This window comes from Filicampus tigris, chromosome 11 (assembly GCF_054856515.1).
Source record: "Filicampus tigris isolate MCC_2025a chromosome 11, RoL_Ftig_1.0, whole genome shotgun sequence".
NCBI classification, from domain to species: Eukaryota; Metazoa; Chordata; class Actinopteri; order Syngnathiformes; family Syngnathidae; genus Filicampus; species Filicampus tigris.
The window spans coordinates 18,152,332-18,172,109 of NC_141227.1; the positions used below are offsets into that span (position 1 = coordinate 18,152,332).

General features: G+C 40.8%; 1 protein-coding gene across 2 annotated transcripts; it reads left to right on the forward strand.

Annotated features, from left to right (window-relative positions):
- Positions 1–686: 686 nt before the first annotated feature.
- On the forward strand, positions 687–19,684 carry ugp2b (UDP-glucose pyrophosphorylase 2b). 2 transcript variants are annotated; one of them, XM_086045629.1, is made up of 10 exons: positions 687–970; positions 7,104–7,231; positions 8,184–8,291; positions 10,625–10,810; positions 15,141–15,274; positions 16,149–16,446; positions 16,590–16,787; positions 17,797–18,039; positions 18,138–18,242; positions 19,111–19,684. In XM_086045629.1, the coding sequence occupies exons 2-10, from the start codon at positions 7,133–7,135 to the stop codon at positions 19,216–19,218; spliced, it is 1,479 nt and encodes a 492-aa protein (XP_085901755.1). In that variant the 5' UTR covers positions 687–970; positions 7,104–7,132; the 3' UTR covers positions 19,219–19,684. The 2 variants fall into 2 exon arrangements, with proteins under 2 accessions (XP_085901755.1, XP_085901753.1); XM_086045627.1 differs by lacking the exon at positions 687–970 and adding an exon at positions 1,417–1,729.
- Positions 19,685–19,778: the final 94 nt, after the last annotated feature.

The window sequence follows — 19,778 nt, forward strand, 5'->3', positions numbered from 1 at the left end:
TGGTCGTCAAACCCCGGTAACAACGTCATTTGCCCTCGGTCATGTCTTGTGCGTGTGATGGCTGTAGTAGTCAGGGGGAAAAGGTCTCTTCTGCCTTCTGAAAATCATGATAAACATGGGTTTTGAAAATCACCCGACGTTAGTGTTCTAGGACTAATGCGAATTTGGTCACCACGAGCAGTCAAGTAGTGCCGGAAGTGACGTCAGGCGGCCTGACGGCAAAAAAATACGGCCTTCGGATACCCAGCCTGTAAATTTGGACACAGTCTCTATTTAAGCATCCTTGGGACCCTGGGAGGGACTCTATATAAAGCTAAACTATCATGATTTTTAATTACATACGAATCATTAAATAGCAGATTTATATTGCCGCCAAATTAAATGGTTCTCATCCCAAAACAAATCGTGAAGAAACGTGTCCGGTTTTTTAAAAAGCCGTAAATGTAAATAAAACATAGATGTAATTGTGTCGCACAAACTCATTGCCTCTTGGCAAATACAGCACGGAAATGTTGTAGTCCGATTGGGTTTACTTCACGCTTACCACCAGTGTCCAATTCGTTCTCGAAATGGCTTGTCCTTGCATCGCACAAACCCATTGGCGCTTGGCAGTGACGTCACGGAAACACCGCTCTCTGATTGGCTTTGTCTCGCGCTGACAGCCTCCAAATTCGTTCCTGTTTGGAATGTCACTTTAGACGGGAGGGGGAAAAACTCCTCAGTTATTTCTCCCATCCCCACCGCCCCCCACAAGTTCCACGCGCATTTTCTCTTATTTTTGAACAGCCAGACAAACTGGTGTGTTGAGCTGTAAACGCCACGGAGATTAAATAAATATTTGCGTGTGTGCGTATGTGTGTGTAGTGGTGTGGGGTGTGTGTGTCCTCTGCGGGGAGTTGCTTGCTGTAGTCCCTTTCGAACCGCTGGACCGCGCCGACCCCATCGACCGCCGGCATCCTGCGGCCAAACGGTAAGACTAACATGCCCAGTTTCGTTCACGTTTTCGCATCTTTTAAAGCACATAGCTGGCTAGCTATATTAGCCCATCGGGATTGCTTTCCTCCGGGGGCTCATTTTCCCTACAGTGGTTCCTCTTCTCCGCGGTGCGTTCATAGCGCCTCGGTTTTTCAGTCCGCTGTGTGCGCATCGTCTCCGTGCTGCGTCCGCTCGCACCTATGCGTTTTTAAAGTTCCGTGCTAACGGGCTGACGGCAGCGTTCTTTCCGGTAGGTTAATAATTGACTTGGGTGCGTGTGTTACAAAACAAAAGCGAGGAGAAATCGCCGCTGTAATGTGATCGTAAAATCCCAAGCAGGGGAGTTGGCGTTGAAGAGGAGGAGGGGTGTGGAAGGAGGAAAAAACCTGGGTGGAGGTCAGGAGTCACAACCAGGACTTGTGACGTGGTTTATGTTGGGGGAAAAGGAGGAGGCGCGGGATAAAAAAAACGACGTTTGTGGGACTAAATTTCAATTGGCGACTGGCCAGGGAGATAAGTGCGAATGTGTCCATGTTTTTGCTCCTTTTTTCTGACTTGGACGGGATGTCCTATGCTCTGGAGCTCATCTTGTGATTGGACGTTCACTGCATGAATGGACAGTCAGCACTCAGCCCAGGAAACATTACTGCGCCGTGGGATGACACTTTGGAATTAACTGGCAATTATTACAAGCTTTTATTCGTTTTAGCATCTTATTTCCTGACTGATTTGAACATGGCCCTTTATGTGGAAGGTAAGATGTATAGAAGAAGTCGTGTACTGTACTTTAAATATGTAAAGTAGACTTATTTTGTGGATTCAACAAAACAATTTTCTGTTTCCCTGTTAGATGATGCTCGATTGTAGCAAATTTGCATTTAGACTAAGCAATCTGAGTAGTTTTGTTTAAACAATTACACTGGTCAACAACTAATGTTAATCACAGATGGCTTTATGTGTCCCTAAACATATTTTTGACACGGATTTAAAAAAATGCCTTTGCTTTTTTCTGCATGTCAGGTTTTTTAATGATTTTAATTCAATTTTAACTTTGACCCATAAAAACTTGCGCAATGCAGATTTTACACTGTGTTGTAATTTATAGCGATAACATTTAATTAAAAAATCCATACCTTGCTGAAGATAACCCTTAATTCATAAATATTACTAAATGTATGACTATATTACATGTTATATTATTATTATGAAAACCTGATGAGCTAGAGAAAAATCAAATGCAGAGTCCGGATCAGCTCAAAAAAAAAGAAAAAAATCTAGAAATGTTTACTTGCATCTCTGATTAAAGAAAATAGTAAAGATTTGTTGAACAGTGTTAATGAATAAAGACTCTAAAACACAAACATCTAACATTTTCTTTAACTGCCCAGAAGGGTAATTATTTGGCACATTGCAGAACAAAAAGGTTTGCTATGGTTAGCAAACAGTTGAGTCTTTCTCTGTTGCTTGATCTGATGTGGATGATCTTTATCACTTTTTTCTTGGTCAATTTAAAACACAAGAAGAAACAAATTGACACAATTTCCAAAAGTAATACCAGTGGGTAAGCCTCATAGTGGTCCAGAACAGTGGCCACATCACAGCCTTAGCAGAAGATTATGCCTCTATGCGCATGTGGCGAAGAAACAAATTGGTCCTCAAAGATGTGCCAATGTGAAAATGTCATTAGTGCCACTTTTACTCAGAACCCCGCAAAGAAAAAAAATCGCCCAATCCTCAAAAGAGAGCAGTAGCCCCAAATGATTAATTGTTCCGGCCAATTAAATTGGTCAATATCAGCTCTTTTGAAATCTGCAAAAATTCGAAAAAAACACCTTTTGTTTGCTTTTTTTTGCCCATGGCATGTGTGCTTGAAAAAAAACAACAACAACACACTAACACATTACAACGTAAGACAAAAACACTCACACATTTCCCCAAAGAAATAAAAAAAAAAAATCGGCTGATTTTTGCCTTTTTTTGTTTTTTTCTTTTTAAGGTTAAACAAATACAGAAGGATAGAGTATTATTAAACAGCCAGATGTTCTGCCTGTAATACATATCTTTATTGTGGTAAGCATTATGGGTGAAAAATAATTGATTTCATTCATTATATATATATATATATATATATATATATATATATATAAAATTTTTTTTTCATCAAATAGCCGATTAATGGGATATTGGAATTTTATTCTACCAAATATCAGAATCAGCCTTGGCCTCAAAAAATTCATATTGGTGGGGCCGTAGTCAGCAGCCTCTTTCACACATAGAAGACGACTAAGAAGTTTAAGCTTTTATTCACCATTGGCTTTTACACAGAACTCAGCAAAGAAAGCAATAGGCGTGATTCCCCAAAAAATCCAGAGCCACTCTTTCACATAGAGATCCTGTAAAGTTGCTGCATCATAGCCGTTGCCGTTTGTGAAAACGAAAACAGAAGAACGACATAATCTCAAATAAATATGACGAAGAGATAAGGCAAATGTACATTCACGGTTGGAATGTGATGTGATACGATGGTAGTTTTGGGTAGCTGAGTTTTGGTAGTTGAATAAATACTAAGTTATGAAATCAATGACTTATCGTTTTTATTAATCATGATTTCAATATTTTTATAATATTGAACTTTTTATAATCAACACTAAAATGAAGTCTATTGTTCCTTCAGTGAAGACCAACTGCAAAGTGTCTCACTTCCCTTTACTGCGCCAGAACCGTATGTCATAACATCCTACTTGTCACTTTTACCCTGCAAATGTTTTGTTTCCTGTTTGCACTTTTTGTCGGAATGTGCTTTTGCGGGTGAAAAAGCGCTTGAAATAATACATTAATAACAGTAAGCTATGCGAACAACTACTAACTCCTCTTTTCTTTCTCTACCGGGGGACAAATTGGTCCTTGTGTTTTCGCCGCAAAGGGCCGGGATTTCATTTCCTGTCCCTTTCACATTGAACCCAACAAAGTGTAATGTTATCGCATCTTACGCTTTCCGCTACTCCGGAGTCATGTTGACCCGAGACTTGCCATTGTGCTCGGTGATGTAAGTAAGGTCTTGCAGGCAGCCGCTGTACCCTGGAAATGGGCCACAAAGTCATGTGTAGAGTTTCTGTGCTGCCAGAGGAGATTGGGAGCAGAATATTGCCAAGAAAGAGACACGGTATTCTGCGATCATATAATTAGATGACGTGAACATCAAGAGCGTCTTAGTCGGACGTATAAAATACTCATTTGACAATTGCTTTCGAGGCAACAGGATGGCAGAAACTTCACGGTCCTCTCCCAGCATTGCGGAATACCGTCCCGATTTCTGAATTAGATGACGTCAATGCCGGATTCTGGTATGAAGTACAAATACTTTTGGATGGCGACAGTTGCCAACGGGATTTCACAATACTCTCTCGTGACATGACTACATCTGAAGGTGGAAACTTGCTGGCTTTAACAGGCTTAAGTTGCGTAACTTAACTTCCTATTATGTCTCTCCATGTTAAGATGTTAATATTGTTCAGTGTTCTGATGATTTTTCTTCCGAGTGTGCTTGAAATCATTCATTAATGAGCCTCGTGAGTCAGTCTTTCCCAAAAGTGTGTATGATGTTCTTCCACGACTTGATTAGAAGATGAGGGTGTTTTTGCCAGAAGTAACATCTTGTTTCCAGATGTAACTGTTTTTTGTGTTGTTGTCACTCACATCAGACATGATGGTGGTTTGAAGTCCTAAGTTTCGTCTGACTGGTGAGGTATGTTTTCACAGGAAATTTGGTTTCAACTCAAATTTCTGGACTTATGAGGTTAATTTTTTTCCGGAAATCTTGGTAGAGCTATGAATGTTTCAACTTTTGAGGCACAATTTTGCAAGGAATGTTTGTCTAAATCCAAATCTTTTGAAGCATATTTTTCTTGGATATTTTGGCGAAGTTTGAATTCCAATTTGTGGATTTATGAGGTACATTTTTTCAGGAATTGTTGGTTAAAACCAAAATTATATGAGTTTTGAGGAATATTATTTTTCAGAAAATTCAAACATTTTGGACTTGTGATGCACATTTTGTACAGAAAATATTGTTGAACTCTTTACTTTTCAATCGTGAGACATATTTTTCTTGGTGGAACTTAAATGTCTTGGTTGAACTTAAAGTTGTTTACCTGTGAGGCATATTTTCAAGCAAATGTCGGAAAATTCCAAATCTTTTGACATGTGAACATCATTCTTAAGACTTTTCTGAAAATGTTGGTTGAATTCCAAATCTTTGGACTTGTGGACATGTTGTGGACCTGGAGTACTGTCTGTTAGATTTTGTTTACATCAGGCACAAAGTTTAATTTTGTGTGGAAGCAGTACCTTTTATTTATGTTATGTTCAGTGACAGTTTTTAAGCTGTCAAAAATTTAAAATGGTTTGTTAAAATGTATCAAGGGTTGCGTTTAAAGTAGCTTTCTACTGATATGTTTTTTGTCGGGTTTGGGGGGCCAATACCGAAGCCGATTATTCGCGGTCCAGGAGGCTGTTGAAAATTTAAATTTTTTTTAATAATGTTTAGCCACATTGACTAAGCGGTCGCATGATCCAGTCCAATCCTGCATCTGCAGTAGGGCTTTTGAAAAAAAAAAGGGCAGGGGGGGAAATAAAAGTGACATGCTGTCACATGCTCAACTCATAATGCTTGATTTATCACAACAATTAATTTCGTAAATTATATTTAAACAACACATGTTAGCGGGGACCCTCTCATTAAAAACTAGGTTGCTACATTACAAAGGATTAATTTGAAGGATTACCTATAGCTGGAAAACGAGTATGTACAAGAGCATCAACAGAGACTACACCCTTTAGCAGCATGGAATTCGTGTCGGCTTTATTTTGCACTTACATTCTGTTATAAGTATTAACTCATTCACTGCCATTGACGAATTTACCTGTACTTGTCTTCACAGTCCAGACATTCAATCCTAGGAATTTATTCATATATATATATATATATATATATATATATGTATATATATTTTAAAAGAGGTAAAAAGAGGGTCTGAAAATGTCTGGCAGCGAATGAATTAAACAGAAATATTTGCTCCTCTGTACAAGAAACGTTCAAAGACAGCTCCAGGACACACTTCAACTAATAATGTATAATCTTCTGTCTTCTGCGTACAACAAGTAAAACAACTTGGAAGTTAAACACACGTAATTCTTTCAACAATTTTCTCTCAACCTTGTTTGAAGTGATTATGCAGCTAAAAACATTAAATAGCCTGCAGCATCTTTACTTGCTGTACATATTACAATACTGGGCTGGGACAACCTGGATAAACCAGACACCTCTGCTTAAAAAAAAAAAAGAAAAAAAAAAGCATTGACCAGTATAGTATCACCCTGAATCGGTTGCCAGCCAATCGCAGGGCACACAGAGACAAACAATCAATCCGCACTCACAATCACACCTAGGCGCAATTTAGACTGTCCAATTAACCTACCATGCATGTTTTCGGAATGTGGGAGGCAACCGGAGTTCCGGGAAAAATCTATGCAGGCACGGGAGAACATACAAACTCCACACACTTCTGTACTTAACAGCCATCAGATTAAACCCCCCCCCCCCCCCCCCCCCCGAAAAAATGATGATGTGAGTGTATTATAAGGCCATTACCACCCTCCCGAGTTAATAACACTGGTTTTTTTTGTTTTTTTTTTAGATTTTTGTGTTTTGAGGCATATTTTTTTCGTAAAATGTTGGTTCAAACTCCTGATGTTTTGACTTTTGAGTTATAGTTTCACAGATGATTTTAGTTCACCTCGTTAATAAGCATGTTGGATTCCAGAGATTGTTTGTAGTCATTAAATCCCTTCTGGTCTATCATGATTGGTAACTCAAAAAATATGAGAAAAATCTGACTCGAGTGTAGTTCAACTGACACTGTGAGAACACTGAGTATGTAGTCGGCATTTACACTACATTTCAGTGTCAGAATATGATATTTTTTAGGGCGGGTTCAACCTCCTTGACTTTTTTACCTCCGTTATTTTTTTCACTCGGACGTGTTTGGCTCATTCAATCGCCCGTCGAATAAGATCAGCTAACCTTCTCTCTAACTCTTAACTCTGAACTTAACTCTGTCTATGTGCAGGTCTGAGGAAAGGAGTGCTCAACGGAGGGATGTCTCATTTCCAGGAAATGATGCGGCAGCAGCTGGAGAGCTCCATACACAGCGAGATGGAGAAGCTGCTGGACACCACGGCGGGCGCAGAGAAAGAGGTAACATGTCCACTTCGCCGAGCATCTGCTTGCGATTTGGAGGGTGGAGGGGCTCGCTGGGAAAACACATTAGTGACACATACTGTGCTGCGGTGCCAATGAGGGTACCGCCTGCTTACTAACACATACTGAAAGCACGTGTGTTGAGGGCGGGGCCGCACAAGGGACGACCGACGCGTGCGAAGTCTGCAAGAGTTATTTATTATTTAGTCTCTTCCGGGCCGGTGTAAAAGACAAGTCAACTCGTCAATGGCAGTGAATGAGTTAACTGTGAAATAGGGCTGCATTTGACTATTTTAGCCATCGATTGATACGTCGATTATTTTTGTCGATTAATCGATGAATCCGACTAATAAACAAGTTTCAATTTCCATCCTTTTATTAGAAAAAAGAAGAAATTATTTGCAATTGACAATGCAGATAATGAACAAACATAAATGAATTCAGTTTCATTTAATAATTTGGTCCGTCTCCTTGTTTGGCTCACACGCAGACTTTATCAGCGTCATGTGCTTATAAACAAAGTCTGTGCTGTGCCATTTTATCGTCAATCTCTTATCTGTGGGAAAAGTACGGCCAATTGCTATCTTGTGTGTGCTTCCAAGGGCCTAAAAGGAATTTATTACCTCCAGCAAAGAGTTTGTTTAGCCCCTATAGGTGTCCAACGACTGCTGAATTTGTCCCTTTTTTTTTGGGCCAGAATATGTATTTTTTATCCAATGGAATCAAGGAAATGATAATCAGCAATGCTAACACCAAATAACAGTAATGTGTCTTGCAGATTATTCCACGTAGGAAAAAAGGCACTTAACTGTACTTGCAGTATGTATGCATGCCTATGCACATGTCGGAAAAAAACCCAACATAACTTCCGCTTACAACCCAGGCTAAACTCATATCCTCCCAGACCTTCAGTATAAAGCTTTCTAAATACAAATTTTGTGTGTTTCAGGCATGCAAGAAAGACTTTGAGGGCTTCAGGACTCTCTTCCACAGATTCCTGCAGGTTAAGGGTCCATCGGTGGAGTGGATCAAGATACAGCGACCGCCCGAGGACTCCGTGAGTTGGCCTTTCATCCCTTGTGTGCTTAAAAGGGTCACAAAACACACACTGATAAAGCACAAAGCAAGCAGCCATTAAACATTTGATGTCGGGTTTGAACTTTGGAGGATCACAGTCCTTGTTGCTCAACACAAACGTGTTTCGAAAGTGACTGCCCCCCCCCCCCCCCCCCCCACATGCAATCATGACCATTGAACTTGATAAGCGTGATAAGCATCATGATATGGAGGATATTTGTCTGGATGCACAAATATGGTAAATTCCATTTTGGATCAAAAGTCAATGCTATTTGTAAAGCATACCGTTTGTGTGTTTTAATAACTAATTAAAGGTTTAAAATAGCTTGACAACTAATTACTTAACACCTGAATTGTCTGACAAGTGTCGTAAACTTCCGCCTCCTCCTCACTCGGTGGGAGCCATGCAGCTTTATTTTTTTCTTTTTTTTTCTTAGCCTGTCGAAGTTAGTAGTCGGAAATGCTCACAGAAGCCCGTTTAAAATGATAGTCGGACCTTCCTATAGGCGATCACCGTATTTGGTCCGACCGGACAAAATGGCGGACGACGGAAGGGTACCCCGGCTGTAGGCGGAAGGCGAATTTTTTGTAAAATGCCCAGCTCTGGATTCAAATTATGGCCAACCACAAAAAAATGGGGCTGACATTCAATGAATAACAGCATTTATCATTCATGAATGAATCGCCCGCAGTCAAATTTGCCGCAAACGGCGACCGCGTTAATGATTCACAGCCCAACGACCAAATTGGGGTTCACCAGCGGAACGGTAAATGGTTTATGGTGTGTGCAGACCTTCTGTCTCGCTGCTCTTTTACAAAACGTCCTCAGTGGCTTGCCGCAAACGCACAAAGCCCGCTCTGTCTTTGCCTCCTCTCACTGTAAGCATCCAGAAACGCCATCGCCATTCTCACACCTCCCCCTGCCTCGCCTCTCACCAGCTCTCAGCGCGCCTTCTTTTCTTTTCCCCATATGTGACACGTAAGAGATGAGGTGCGCAGAGATAACAAGAGGAAGTTGGAGATGGAGATTAGAGGGAACCAAAAATGACAGTGACGCTAGCTAATGAGACACACTGATGAGGGAGCAGGAAAGGAAAGCTACGGCTTTCTCACATGTACTCAATTCCATGGACATCTTTTGACAAAAGTATTATATTAATCACGTCGTTAAGGTTGGACAAAAGCGGGGTACACACGTACACCCAGAAAAGGCAGCAAAAGCAAAATTTGTGCCGAAATTTGTTTTTAAATTGTATTCAATTATATCATGACCGCATGTTTTTTAAATATAAAAATATTATTTTTGTGGTATGTTTGTCATGTATTTGTTATCGGGGGTGGCTGGAACGGATTAATGGCATTTCCATTCGTTTCAATGGCAAAAGATCCTTTGAGATACTGTACGGGTGTTTTGGTCACATGTTGAATTTGTATCTCACGGCACCACTGTATCATCTTGGGTTGTAAATAGCACAGCAAGGTCAACGACACCTAGTTTAGTACAGTTCCTTCTTCCGTCCAGCTGATAAATAATCTTTTGTGTAAACACACTCCCCTCCTGTTACATCAGCAGCACAAGCATTCTTGTTGATTTGTTGATGCTAAATGGCCGTTGGCCGCTAAGCGATCATTTGGGGAGGGAAGCGCGGGAATCCCGTCTGAACCGCACTGGTGATAATTACGCTCCGTGGTGGTTTGCCTCGTAAAATACTTCACCGGCGCGTATTAGTGCATCCTGTCGCCGAGAGTTAAAGTATTTATGGGCACGTCGGCTATGATAACATTTGAGGCTGATGTGCTTTGTTTATATTATCTAGGCAGAGTGTTGTGTTTGTAACCTCATCTTCTTTGAGTGAGGAAGGGAGTTGCGGTTGTGGTTTGCTAGCAGGAGGTTTGTACACACACACACACACACGCACACACACACGCACACACGCTCACAATGTCAATTTAAGTATCATTCCTGTTCAAACAATACATTCATCACACGCTTTGACATGTGATTTATCATTTATGATGAGTCAACGATACACAAGACAAGCTCAGGCCACATTTTAAACTAAAATGTTTTAAATGTCATGTTGCTTCAGGACAGTGGGTCCAGGGGCTGAATTTAAAAAACAAACAAAAAAAAACTAGTGGGGCGTTGAGATTTGTGAAAGACCTAAAATGATTCTGTTGGCCTCAAGAAACAAAGCAATTTAAAGGGGATTTCGTATCTCGTGCTCAGACCCTAAAGATAAAAAAAAGCAATCATCCTCTAAAGACCCATTAGGCACATTTTTCATGTGATGCCATTTGTTGTGTGTTCAGATCCAACCGTATGACAAGATCGTGGCGCGAGGCCTTCCGGATGGCGTTGCCGACAGCCTGAACAAGCTGGTGGTGGTGAAGCTGAACGGGGGTCTCGGCACCAGCATGGGCTGCAAGGGCCCCAAGAGCCTGATCAGCGTCCGCAACGAGAACACCTTCCTGGACCTGACGGTGCAGCAGATAGAGGTAACGGCAAACTTGGGGAACTCTGTCTCACTTTGATTTTGGCTTGAATCACATTCACTGAAAGGCGGAGTAGACAAAGAAACGTGCCAAGACCGTCAGCATGACTTCAGTTGGGCTTGGCAGGATGTGATGTCATGGTAGTGTCAGCTCTGTCTACGCTTGGCTCGTTTGTTATGATGACGTGTCCTCCACACGTCTGCGCGGTTCAAGTTACACAGTTGCCATTTTTTGCCCTACAGTGCTGCAATGAGTCATGGCAGCTGAAAAAGAAAAAGAACAAAACAAAAAAAAAAACATGGAATCTGATAATGTCACATGAAAATGAGGCCTCATGCAAATGTGGACAAAACTCGGATAGGAATTGAATTTCTGCCAATGCAAGTGCGGCGTAATTAGGTGGAATTAGTGACATTAAAAAGGAAACAAAAACAATTTGATGGATGTCAAGTGGTGTTTATTTTGTTTCTCTACGATCACATATCAAGAGGAAACGGCTTAGCGGCATCCATAAAATCCTAAATATTGGGGTGTTTGTTCAAATATTTTCGGAGGATGAAGCGGGCATGAATTTTGGTGGCGATCGATCACAGTTTTCGGACATTAAACAACATTGTTCTTTTTTTTTTACGCGTTATTTTTATACACACTGCTTAATAGAATGTTGGCCATTGAATTTTCTGTTTAATCAGTGGTGGGTTAATTTAAATTGGTCAAAATATACTACATTAACTCATTCACTGCCATTGGCGAATTTATTTGTCTTTTCACAGCCCAGCCATTCAATCCCAGAAACGTATTTAGATTTTTTTTAAACGTTAGGGTAAAAGAGTAAAAAATGTTTGGCACTGAATGATTTAAAGGTGTATCGAAAATTAAATTTGATGGAATTATACTACTTTACGGCTGTATAGAACATTGATTATCATGTAAATATATTGTTAGAGGTGTATACAACATTAAATCCGGTGTAAATCTTCTACTTGATATTATATAAAACATTAAATATGGTGTGAATAAGTTACATTAGAAGTGTGTCCATTATTAAGTAAGGAAAATAATTGCACACGGTGGTCAGTGGAAGTACTACAATTAAAAAAAAAAATCTGATTGCAATGTAAATCCAGTCTTAGTTTCTCAGATCTGTCTAGATTTTGACCTCAAATTTTTGTACAAAAAGTACAAAAAAGTACATCCCATCCAGTGCAATACTTGGGTCCATAATTTGATCCCACTCCTTTTCACATATAATGAGGCCAATTTCAAGTTCTAGGGTTCGTTATACTATTGTGCGTGTCAACACAGTGAGTGGGGGGAGTAAGTGAGGGACACAACCAGGGGCCAGAGGGGTAGAAAAAAGATCTGTCGGTTGTACAGCAAACATTAGACGCCGTGTTCTGTCCGGTAATTCAATCAATCGCTTGTATGCAGCGGTTCGCACCAGGTGAAAAGAATCTAACCATGTTTGTTTAGCTGTTGTGTACACTCCTGTGTAATTCCGTTCATATTTGGTCAGCGTATGTCTATATGTGAGTGAGTGAGGTCGTGTTTCGTAAGGGCCCTGCGGGACACCGCCCTCCCCCCCGCCGCCATTCACCGGTACACTGCTCTCTTGTGTCCCAATCACTGCGCCCCAGTTCTGCTCAGCTCAGCTCCGATCGCATTACCGCCAGTCCCCAAACAACCTGTTTGCTGAGAAAATAGAGAACATTCACACACACATGCACACACATCATCATCCTTTTTTGGACTGCCACATGCACTTTCACTCGACTGTGTGTGGATGAAGCCTGTTTATTTATTTATTTATTTTTCATGCAGCACAGTGCATGTTTTTACTTTTCAAGTGCTTTTTTCCTCTTTTTTCTGAATTAAGAGTTCCATTGTATTTAACTTTATTGTTCAATACATTTGCAATTAAGCTTTAAAAACGGTTTGTTTTTCCAATTTTATTTTAGGTACAATTTGTGTTTGAATGAATAAAAATGCTATTAATTCATTGCAGCCCCCCATGAAAATTCGCAATGTAGTCCGTTCTTGTTTTTTTTATTGGCGGTTGGCAAAGCAGTTGCGAGGAAACCAATGTGAATTGATGGTTGTTGTGAAGTTTGTTGCCACCATCTAACGATGGGGGGTCTGAAAGTGCATTCGTATTTCAAATGTTATCTTGTAACCCAAGACAAAAAAAATCGGCCAAGCAATGGCTTGTACCTTGAAAATTTTGAGTTTCTCACTTGTATCTCAAGGTATCACTTGTACATGTTTGAAGATAATTGCTGAAAATGGGCAATGACAGAGAACTATGTAGTACTCAATAATGTAATAAAGTGTTAAACTGTTTTTCACCACTATTTAAGAACTTGAGTGCCATTTCTCACGTCAGTGGTTATCTGGCGCAATTCCGAGTTACTCAGTTACTAGACCTTAAATCTAATCCTACCATTAAAGCAGTTCGCTAGCTTTAATGCTAGCTAGCTATGCTTGGACCTCGAAAATGCATCTTCCTTGGATGCCACAATTTACCGAGTAGCTCGGTCTCATCAATTAAATTCCTAGGCGAGGAGCTGACGTCATTGATGAGCCATCCGCTGGCCAAGGGGAGCCCTTGTAGCCTGTTAGCTCACGAGCTAGCGTCTTTTCTTGCGGCAGGTAAAGCCCTTTGATGACCTGTTGGGGTATATTCCAACAACCGTAGGCATTAAGCGGATGAATGTTCACGGCTCAAACGTGTAGGGACTTGTAGGTTTAAGACATTAGTATACTAGACAAAGTATCAGCCATTTTTTTAGCGGGGCGTATATTCACACATTCAACGAACACGCTCACAATGTATGGGAGCGGGGGAAAAGGCTACATTTTTCACAATTTTGAAGCCTCATTTTATATCCTTGTTGATTTTTTTTTTTTTTTTTTAATCATTCAAATTTGGCAGGGTTGTTGATACTCTTTTCTGTGGTGTATCAAATTTACAATTCCTGTTTATTTTCTTGGACTATAATTGAATCTTTGTTAAAGTACTGTTTTTATTTTCCTATATTTAAATTCAGTCTTCATATCTAAACTGTGTATAATGTTACAGCTCTGTGTTCGGCCTCTTTTTTTGCTGAACCTTGACTCCGCTGTATTTTATTGTTGGTCACAATGGTGGTACTTTGAGTGCAATGTATTTTTTTAGGTGGTACTTGCTTTGAAACGTTTGAGAATCACTAGACTAAAGTCTCAAAGTGATTAGGTAAAAACTTGCCTCGCCTTCTTCGTCTTCTTCCCCGCAAGAGCTGCCAAGCGTCAATACTACATGCGTAACACGTTTTAATTGTTTGCAGTTTATTATGATTCATGTACAGTATGAGTGTGCATATTGAACATCCTGAAGTGAGAACAAGCCTCCTCCCAGAAGGTGTGCCGTGTTTCTTTTATGACCAAAGACAAATTGTCAGTCTGGTTAATGTATTGCAAACTTTTTGTCCTGCTTTAAAAGAGAAAAAAAAAAGAACTCATGTCACTCCCTTTTTTTTCTGTCCCAGTTTGGACACTGAACTCTACACTAGGGTTGACGTTGTTTAAAGAATACTGTGATAATGATACATTTTCTTGTATTTATGTCTTTTTCTAACATTTTAGTATTTCTTTACGCTCAAACTGGATTTGACGATTTACGTTGTTGCTTTTCAAAATATCTGTCTTTTGGCTATTTTCTGATACTTTTTCTCATGATTTTAACTGTTTGTTTATATGATATTTTCCATCTAGAATTTATTCTTTTTGTATTATTGTCTTATATTCTTGTTGGAACTGGTTTGTTTTTCGTGTAATATTTTTATAATTTTTTACGTCTTCGTCTTTTTATTCAATATCTTTAGTTTACCAGTATTTGTTTATTATTTTTTTCTGGTCTTACTTTTAAGACTTCAATTTAAAAAATGACAGTGAACATTTTAGTTTCGTATATCTTGGTTCATTTGCCAGTATTTTGCGAATGATTTTGTATTATTGTCAAAGATTTGTGTATTTTTCATGTAGTACTTTTTGTTTAATATTTTGTATTGTTTTAACACGTCACACACATTCCAATTCACAGTTACCGATTTTGTGTATAATTATGATGAATTATTATACATTCCTGATCCCCAATATCTGAACTGTGTGAATATAGATTGGATATGAAAAATATCTATACATTAATGTTAATGTATCTTTATTTTTAGGTGTAAGAAAAGCCAATTCTAGCACTTTTTTTCCCCCGGGTTTTAGTAGGTTTTCATCAATAAAATATTGTCCCTGCTTGTCCCCATGATAAATTGAAGTTGTATTTTTTTGTGTGTTTGCCACGCAGCACCTGAATAAGACGTACAACACGAACGTGCCTCTGGTGCTCATGAACTCGTTCAACACGGACGAGGACACAAAGAAGATCTTGCAGAAGTACACGCATCACCGCGTGAAGATACACACCTTCAACCAGAGCAGGTAAATGCTCTCATAATGTCACGAATCCAAATGTGTGCTGCTGATGAAATATAAGAAGAAAAAAAATGGAGGAAACATGCGCTACAAAGTAAGGCGAGTCCCATTAATATTTAATGTCACCGTCAGTCAAATAGAAAATTGTTTTACCCTGTGCCTTCAAATATGAATGAAGACACGTGAGCAGGAACCGTGTTTCGATCTATGCAGCTGTCAATCAGGAAGGCCAACACTGTTCACTCGTTTTTAAGCGGTCTCATTTTTATTTGATTTCATTAACGATAATATTTTTATATATATAAGCTAATCAGCAAAATGCACTCGTTTTTAGCCATCTCTGGGGCGACCATTTTGTCACTTCTGTCGACTGAAAATGACATCGCAACTGCTCACAACGACCAATCACGGCTGACCTATTTTCTGAATCCGAGCCGTGATTGGTCATTGTGAGCAGTTGTGATATCATTTTCAATCGACAGAAGAGAAAATGGCCGGCCCCAGAGATGGCTAAAAACAAGTGGATTAACACTTATTCCACAAACGCGATATTTATCAGAATGCCTTGTTTCAACTCGTGGGCTTGCATAGAACATATTCTTGAAAAAAAGAAACGTGTGCGTCGACTTCCCCTTTAAGACGTAAACTAGCCCAAAATAGTTGAAATGAAGTCATGAGTCTGGAAGTGATCAAAGTCCCAAGCGTCCGACTACCTCAGCGCACCGGGCCGGAATAAATCCTCCCTTTTAAAATCTCTCCCGATGTTTTATTTGATGTTCAGCGGGTAGGACGCGGGTCCGTTGATCTCTCTTTGATCACAAGGCTGTCTTAAATCCGCTTTTGAAGTTGTCAAGAGATGTTTCTGCTGCCTTCTCTTCAGGTATCCTCGCATCAACAAAGAGTCGCTGCTGCCCGTGTCCACCAGCTTGAGCACGACGGGGCAGAACGCGGAGGGCTGGTACCCGCCGGGCCACGGCGACATCTACGCCAGCTTCTACAACTCGGGCCTGCTGGAGCAGCTGATTGCCGAGGGCAAGGAGTACATCTTCGTGTCCAACATCGACAACCTGGGCGCCACCGTGGACCTGCACATCCTCAACCACCTGGTGGGACGACACAACGGCAAGCGGTGCGAGTTCGTCATGGAGGTGACGGACAAGACGCGCGCCGACGTAAAGGTGGGTGGGGCCGGAGTCGCGTCGAATAGCCTTCAGGTGGCGCTACCCGCTCATGGAAATTGTTGGAAGCCATTTGTGCGGGGGGGAGTAAAAAAAAAAAAAAAAAATGAAATCAAATTTCTAATATCCGGTGTGACTCGCAGGGCGGCACGCTGATCGAGTACGAGGGCAAACTGCGTCTACTGGAGATCGCTCAGGTGCCCAAAGCCCACGTGGACGAGTTCAAGTCGGTGTCCAAGTTTAAGATCTTCAACACCAACAATCTTTGGATCTCTCTGGCCGCCATCAAGAGACTGCAAGAGCAGAAGGCCATGGACATGGAGATCATCGTCAACACCAAGGTTAGTACGGAGCCCCTAAGGTGACATGGAAGTTAAAAAAAAAAAAAAAACCTTTGCGTTCAAAGATTGCGAGATAACGCGAAGATTTTTTCTGCAAGTTTTTTTTTTTTTTTTTTTTTTTTTTAACTGCGTGTTTATGTAGTTACAGGTCATTTTCCGGGTAAACAAAAGCAACAAAGTGAGCGTTTTCATCTGTGAGCGAGTTTAATTGAATCGCTTTGAACTTACCTTTAAATACAAGGACATCAAATCAGTTTTGATATTAATCACGGTTTCCAAATAAGCGAATCTGAAGCGAGTGCTGAACAAAAGAGGACATCTCTTGACCGCAAGGAGCGTTCCAAGTCCTCCTCCATTATTTTTGCCGTCTCCGACGACGTACTGTCGTCTCTCAAACAGCCGCGCATTAGAGGCTAGGCTAGGCTAGGCTAGCTGCCAAACTGACCCGGAAGTACATAAACAGGCATGTAAAACAAAATGCGTTCCCTCGCAAAATTTTGCGTTATCTTGAAATTTTTGCGAGGGAACGCAAAGTTTTTTTTTTTTTTTTTTTTTTTTATACTTCCATGTCACCTTAAGCTCCGTAGGTTAGACATAACAACGCACTCATTGTAGAGTCCATGTACAGTGAAGCTTCATTATTCATGACAGTTGGGGAACAAGCACAGACGCATATAGTATAGTAAGAAATCATCGAGAAATGGACACAACCCCCCCAAAAAAATTCATAACTGCCTATTGATAGTTTAAACCCTAAATATTCCCAACCACTGTGCCATTAGAGATCATCATGTGTGCCAATGATGATCCAATTCCACTAAATTGTTCCCCAAATGATTTATTGACCACAAAAAAAAAAAAATCAAAAACATAATAAAATGGCTAATGGGCGATAGTTTTTCACGGGCATCTTTCAAAGTGAGCTTATGCCTGTATCCCACTGAGGGGCCAACGCGAGTTGTCATTGTCAGCTTCCGATGTGAACCTCCAACAACGGTCACTTGTGCAGACGCTGGACGGGGGTCAAAACGTGATCCAGCTGGAGACGGCCGTGGGCGCGGCCATCAAGTGCTTCGACAACGCCATGGGCATCAACGTGCCCCGCAGCCGCTTTTTGCCCGTCAAGACCACCTCGGACCTCCTGCTGGTCATGTCCAACCTGTACAGCCTGGACGCCGGCTCGCTCACCATGAGCCCCCGCCGGGAGTTCCCCACCACGCCGCACGTCAAGCTGGGGAGCTCTTTCACCAAGGTACCGCGGGTGTAAAGGGTTTAGTTAGTTAGTTAAAGGTCTGAGCGGTAAGACAAGTTTAGTACTCAAAGGGTAATTAATGTCTTTCCTACGTTCAGGTTCAGGAGTACCTGACCCGCTTCGAGAGCATCCCGGACATGCTGGAGCTGGACCACCTGACCGTGTCCGGAGACGTCACCTTCGGCAAGAACGTCTCGCTCAAGGTAAATCATCGCACGAGCGTCACTTGGGCAAGCTTGCTTGAGAGGAAAGAGAAAACAAACTAACTTGTTACGGCTGTGAGCTTTCACACAGCATCACAAGTACAGATTTGATGGCTGACAACAATCGGAAAACAAAAGACATGTAGGGTTTCAAAGTAGGGTCAGGGTTTCAAATAAGGGTTTCAAAGTAGGGTTTCAATTCAGAGTAGGGTTTCAAGCCTAGGTTAGGGTTTCAACGTAGTGTTAGGGTTTCAAAGTAGGGCTTCGGGCCTAGGTTAGGGTTTCAAAGTAGGGTTTCAATCCTAGGTTAGGGTTTCAACGTTGGGCTTCAAGCATTGGTTAGGGTTTCAAAGTAAGGTTTCGGACTTGGGTTGGGGTTTCAAATTAGGGTTTCAATCCTAGGTTAGGGTTTCGAAGTATAGTCAGGGTTTCAAGCCAGGTTTGGGTTTCAAAGTATCTTTAGGGTTTCAAAGTAGGGTTTCGATCCTAGGTTGGGATTTCAAAGTAGGGTTTCAAACCTTGGTTAGGTTTTTAACGTTGGGCTTCAAGCGTAGGTTATGGTTTCAAAGTAGGTTTAGTGTTTCAAAAGAGGATTAGGGTCTCAAAGTAGGGTTTTGATCCTAGGTTAGGGTTTCAAAGTAGGAGTTCTTTCCTAGGTTAAGATTTTAAAGTGGAGTTTCAAGGAAAATTCCGGGTTCAAGGTTGATTAGAGTTTCAAAGTAAGGTCACAAGAGTCAGTCAGGGTTTCAAAGTAGGGTATGACGAGTTGGTTAAAATTTCAAAGTAGGGTTTCAAGTGTAAGATTTTTTTTTTTTTTTAAATAAATCATGTTTCAAGCTAGTGATTGCTGTTGCTGTGCGGTGTACAGGGCACAGTGATCATCATCGCCAACCACGGGGATCGCATCGACATCCCGGCGGGCTCCATGCTGGAGAACAAGATTGTGTCGGGAAACCTGCGCATCCTCGACCATTGAGACCACACGCACTGCCACGTGGATCACGCCCACAACGGTCATGTGACCCGCCTGCCTGGCTTCATCCCAACTATGTGACCTGTTTTATTTTTTGTTGTTGTTGTTTTTTTTTTTTAACAAGCAGCCCCTCCTGCTGGCCATAAAAAAAAGTACAACTCTCATGTGAATATAACATAGTGTACAATGGTTCTATAGTAGTGTACTGTATATTCAATAACAAGGATTTAAGTAATCTCATTGAAATGAAGTTGAAGGCCTTACATACTGTTCATAAGTGTCATGATATCACAATATTGTGCATTATTATTTTGTTCTTAGTGTTTTCTTTGTGCTGTCAATCATCAAGAGATGCCAAACACACACACACACACACACACACACGCACACACTAAGAGCGAGACAGAAAGTAGCAATAAGTGTTGAAGTGTGACTGAGGTCTTATTAAAGTGCAATATCATACACTGAACTATGGTTGTGTGGATGTGAAGAGTTCCTTATTATATCATATACTGTATTACAATGGGGCAGGATTTTAAATAAGAATTAGGGTTTTTAAACTG

Excerpts from the sequence above, each read along its gene's own strand:
- ugp2b (XM_086045627.1), top strand. The coding sequence starts at position 1,585 with ATGAATGGACAGTCAGCACTCAGCCCAGGAAACATTACTGCGCCGTGG. Across the intron at positions 1,730-7,103 it reads CATGGCCCTTTATGTGGAAG|GTCTGAGGAAAGGAGTGCTC; the intron begins GTAAGATGTATA and ends GTCTATGTGCAG. Across the intron at positions 16,447-16,589 it reads AGACGCGCGCCGACGTAAAG|GGCGGCACGCTGATCGAGTA; the intron begins GTGGGTGGGGCC and ends TGTGACTCGCAG.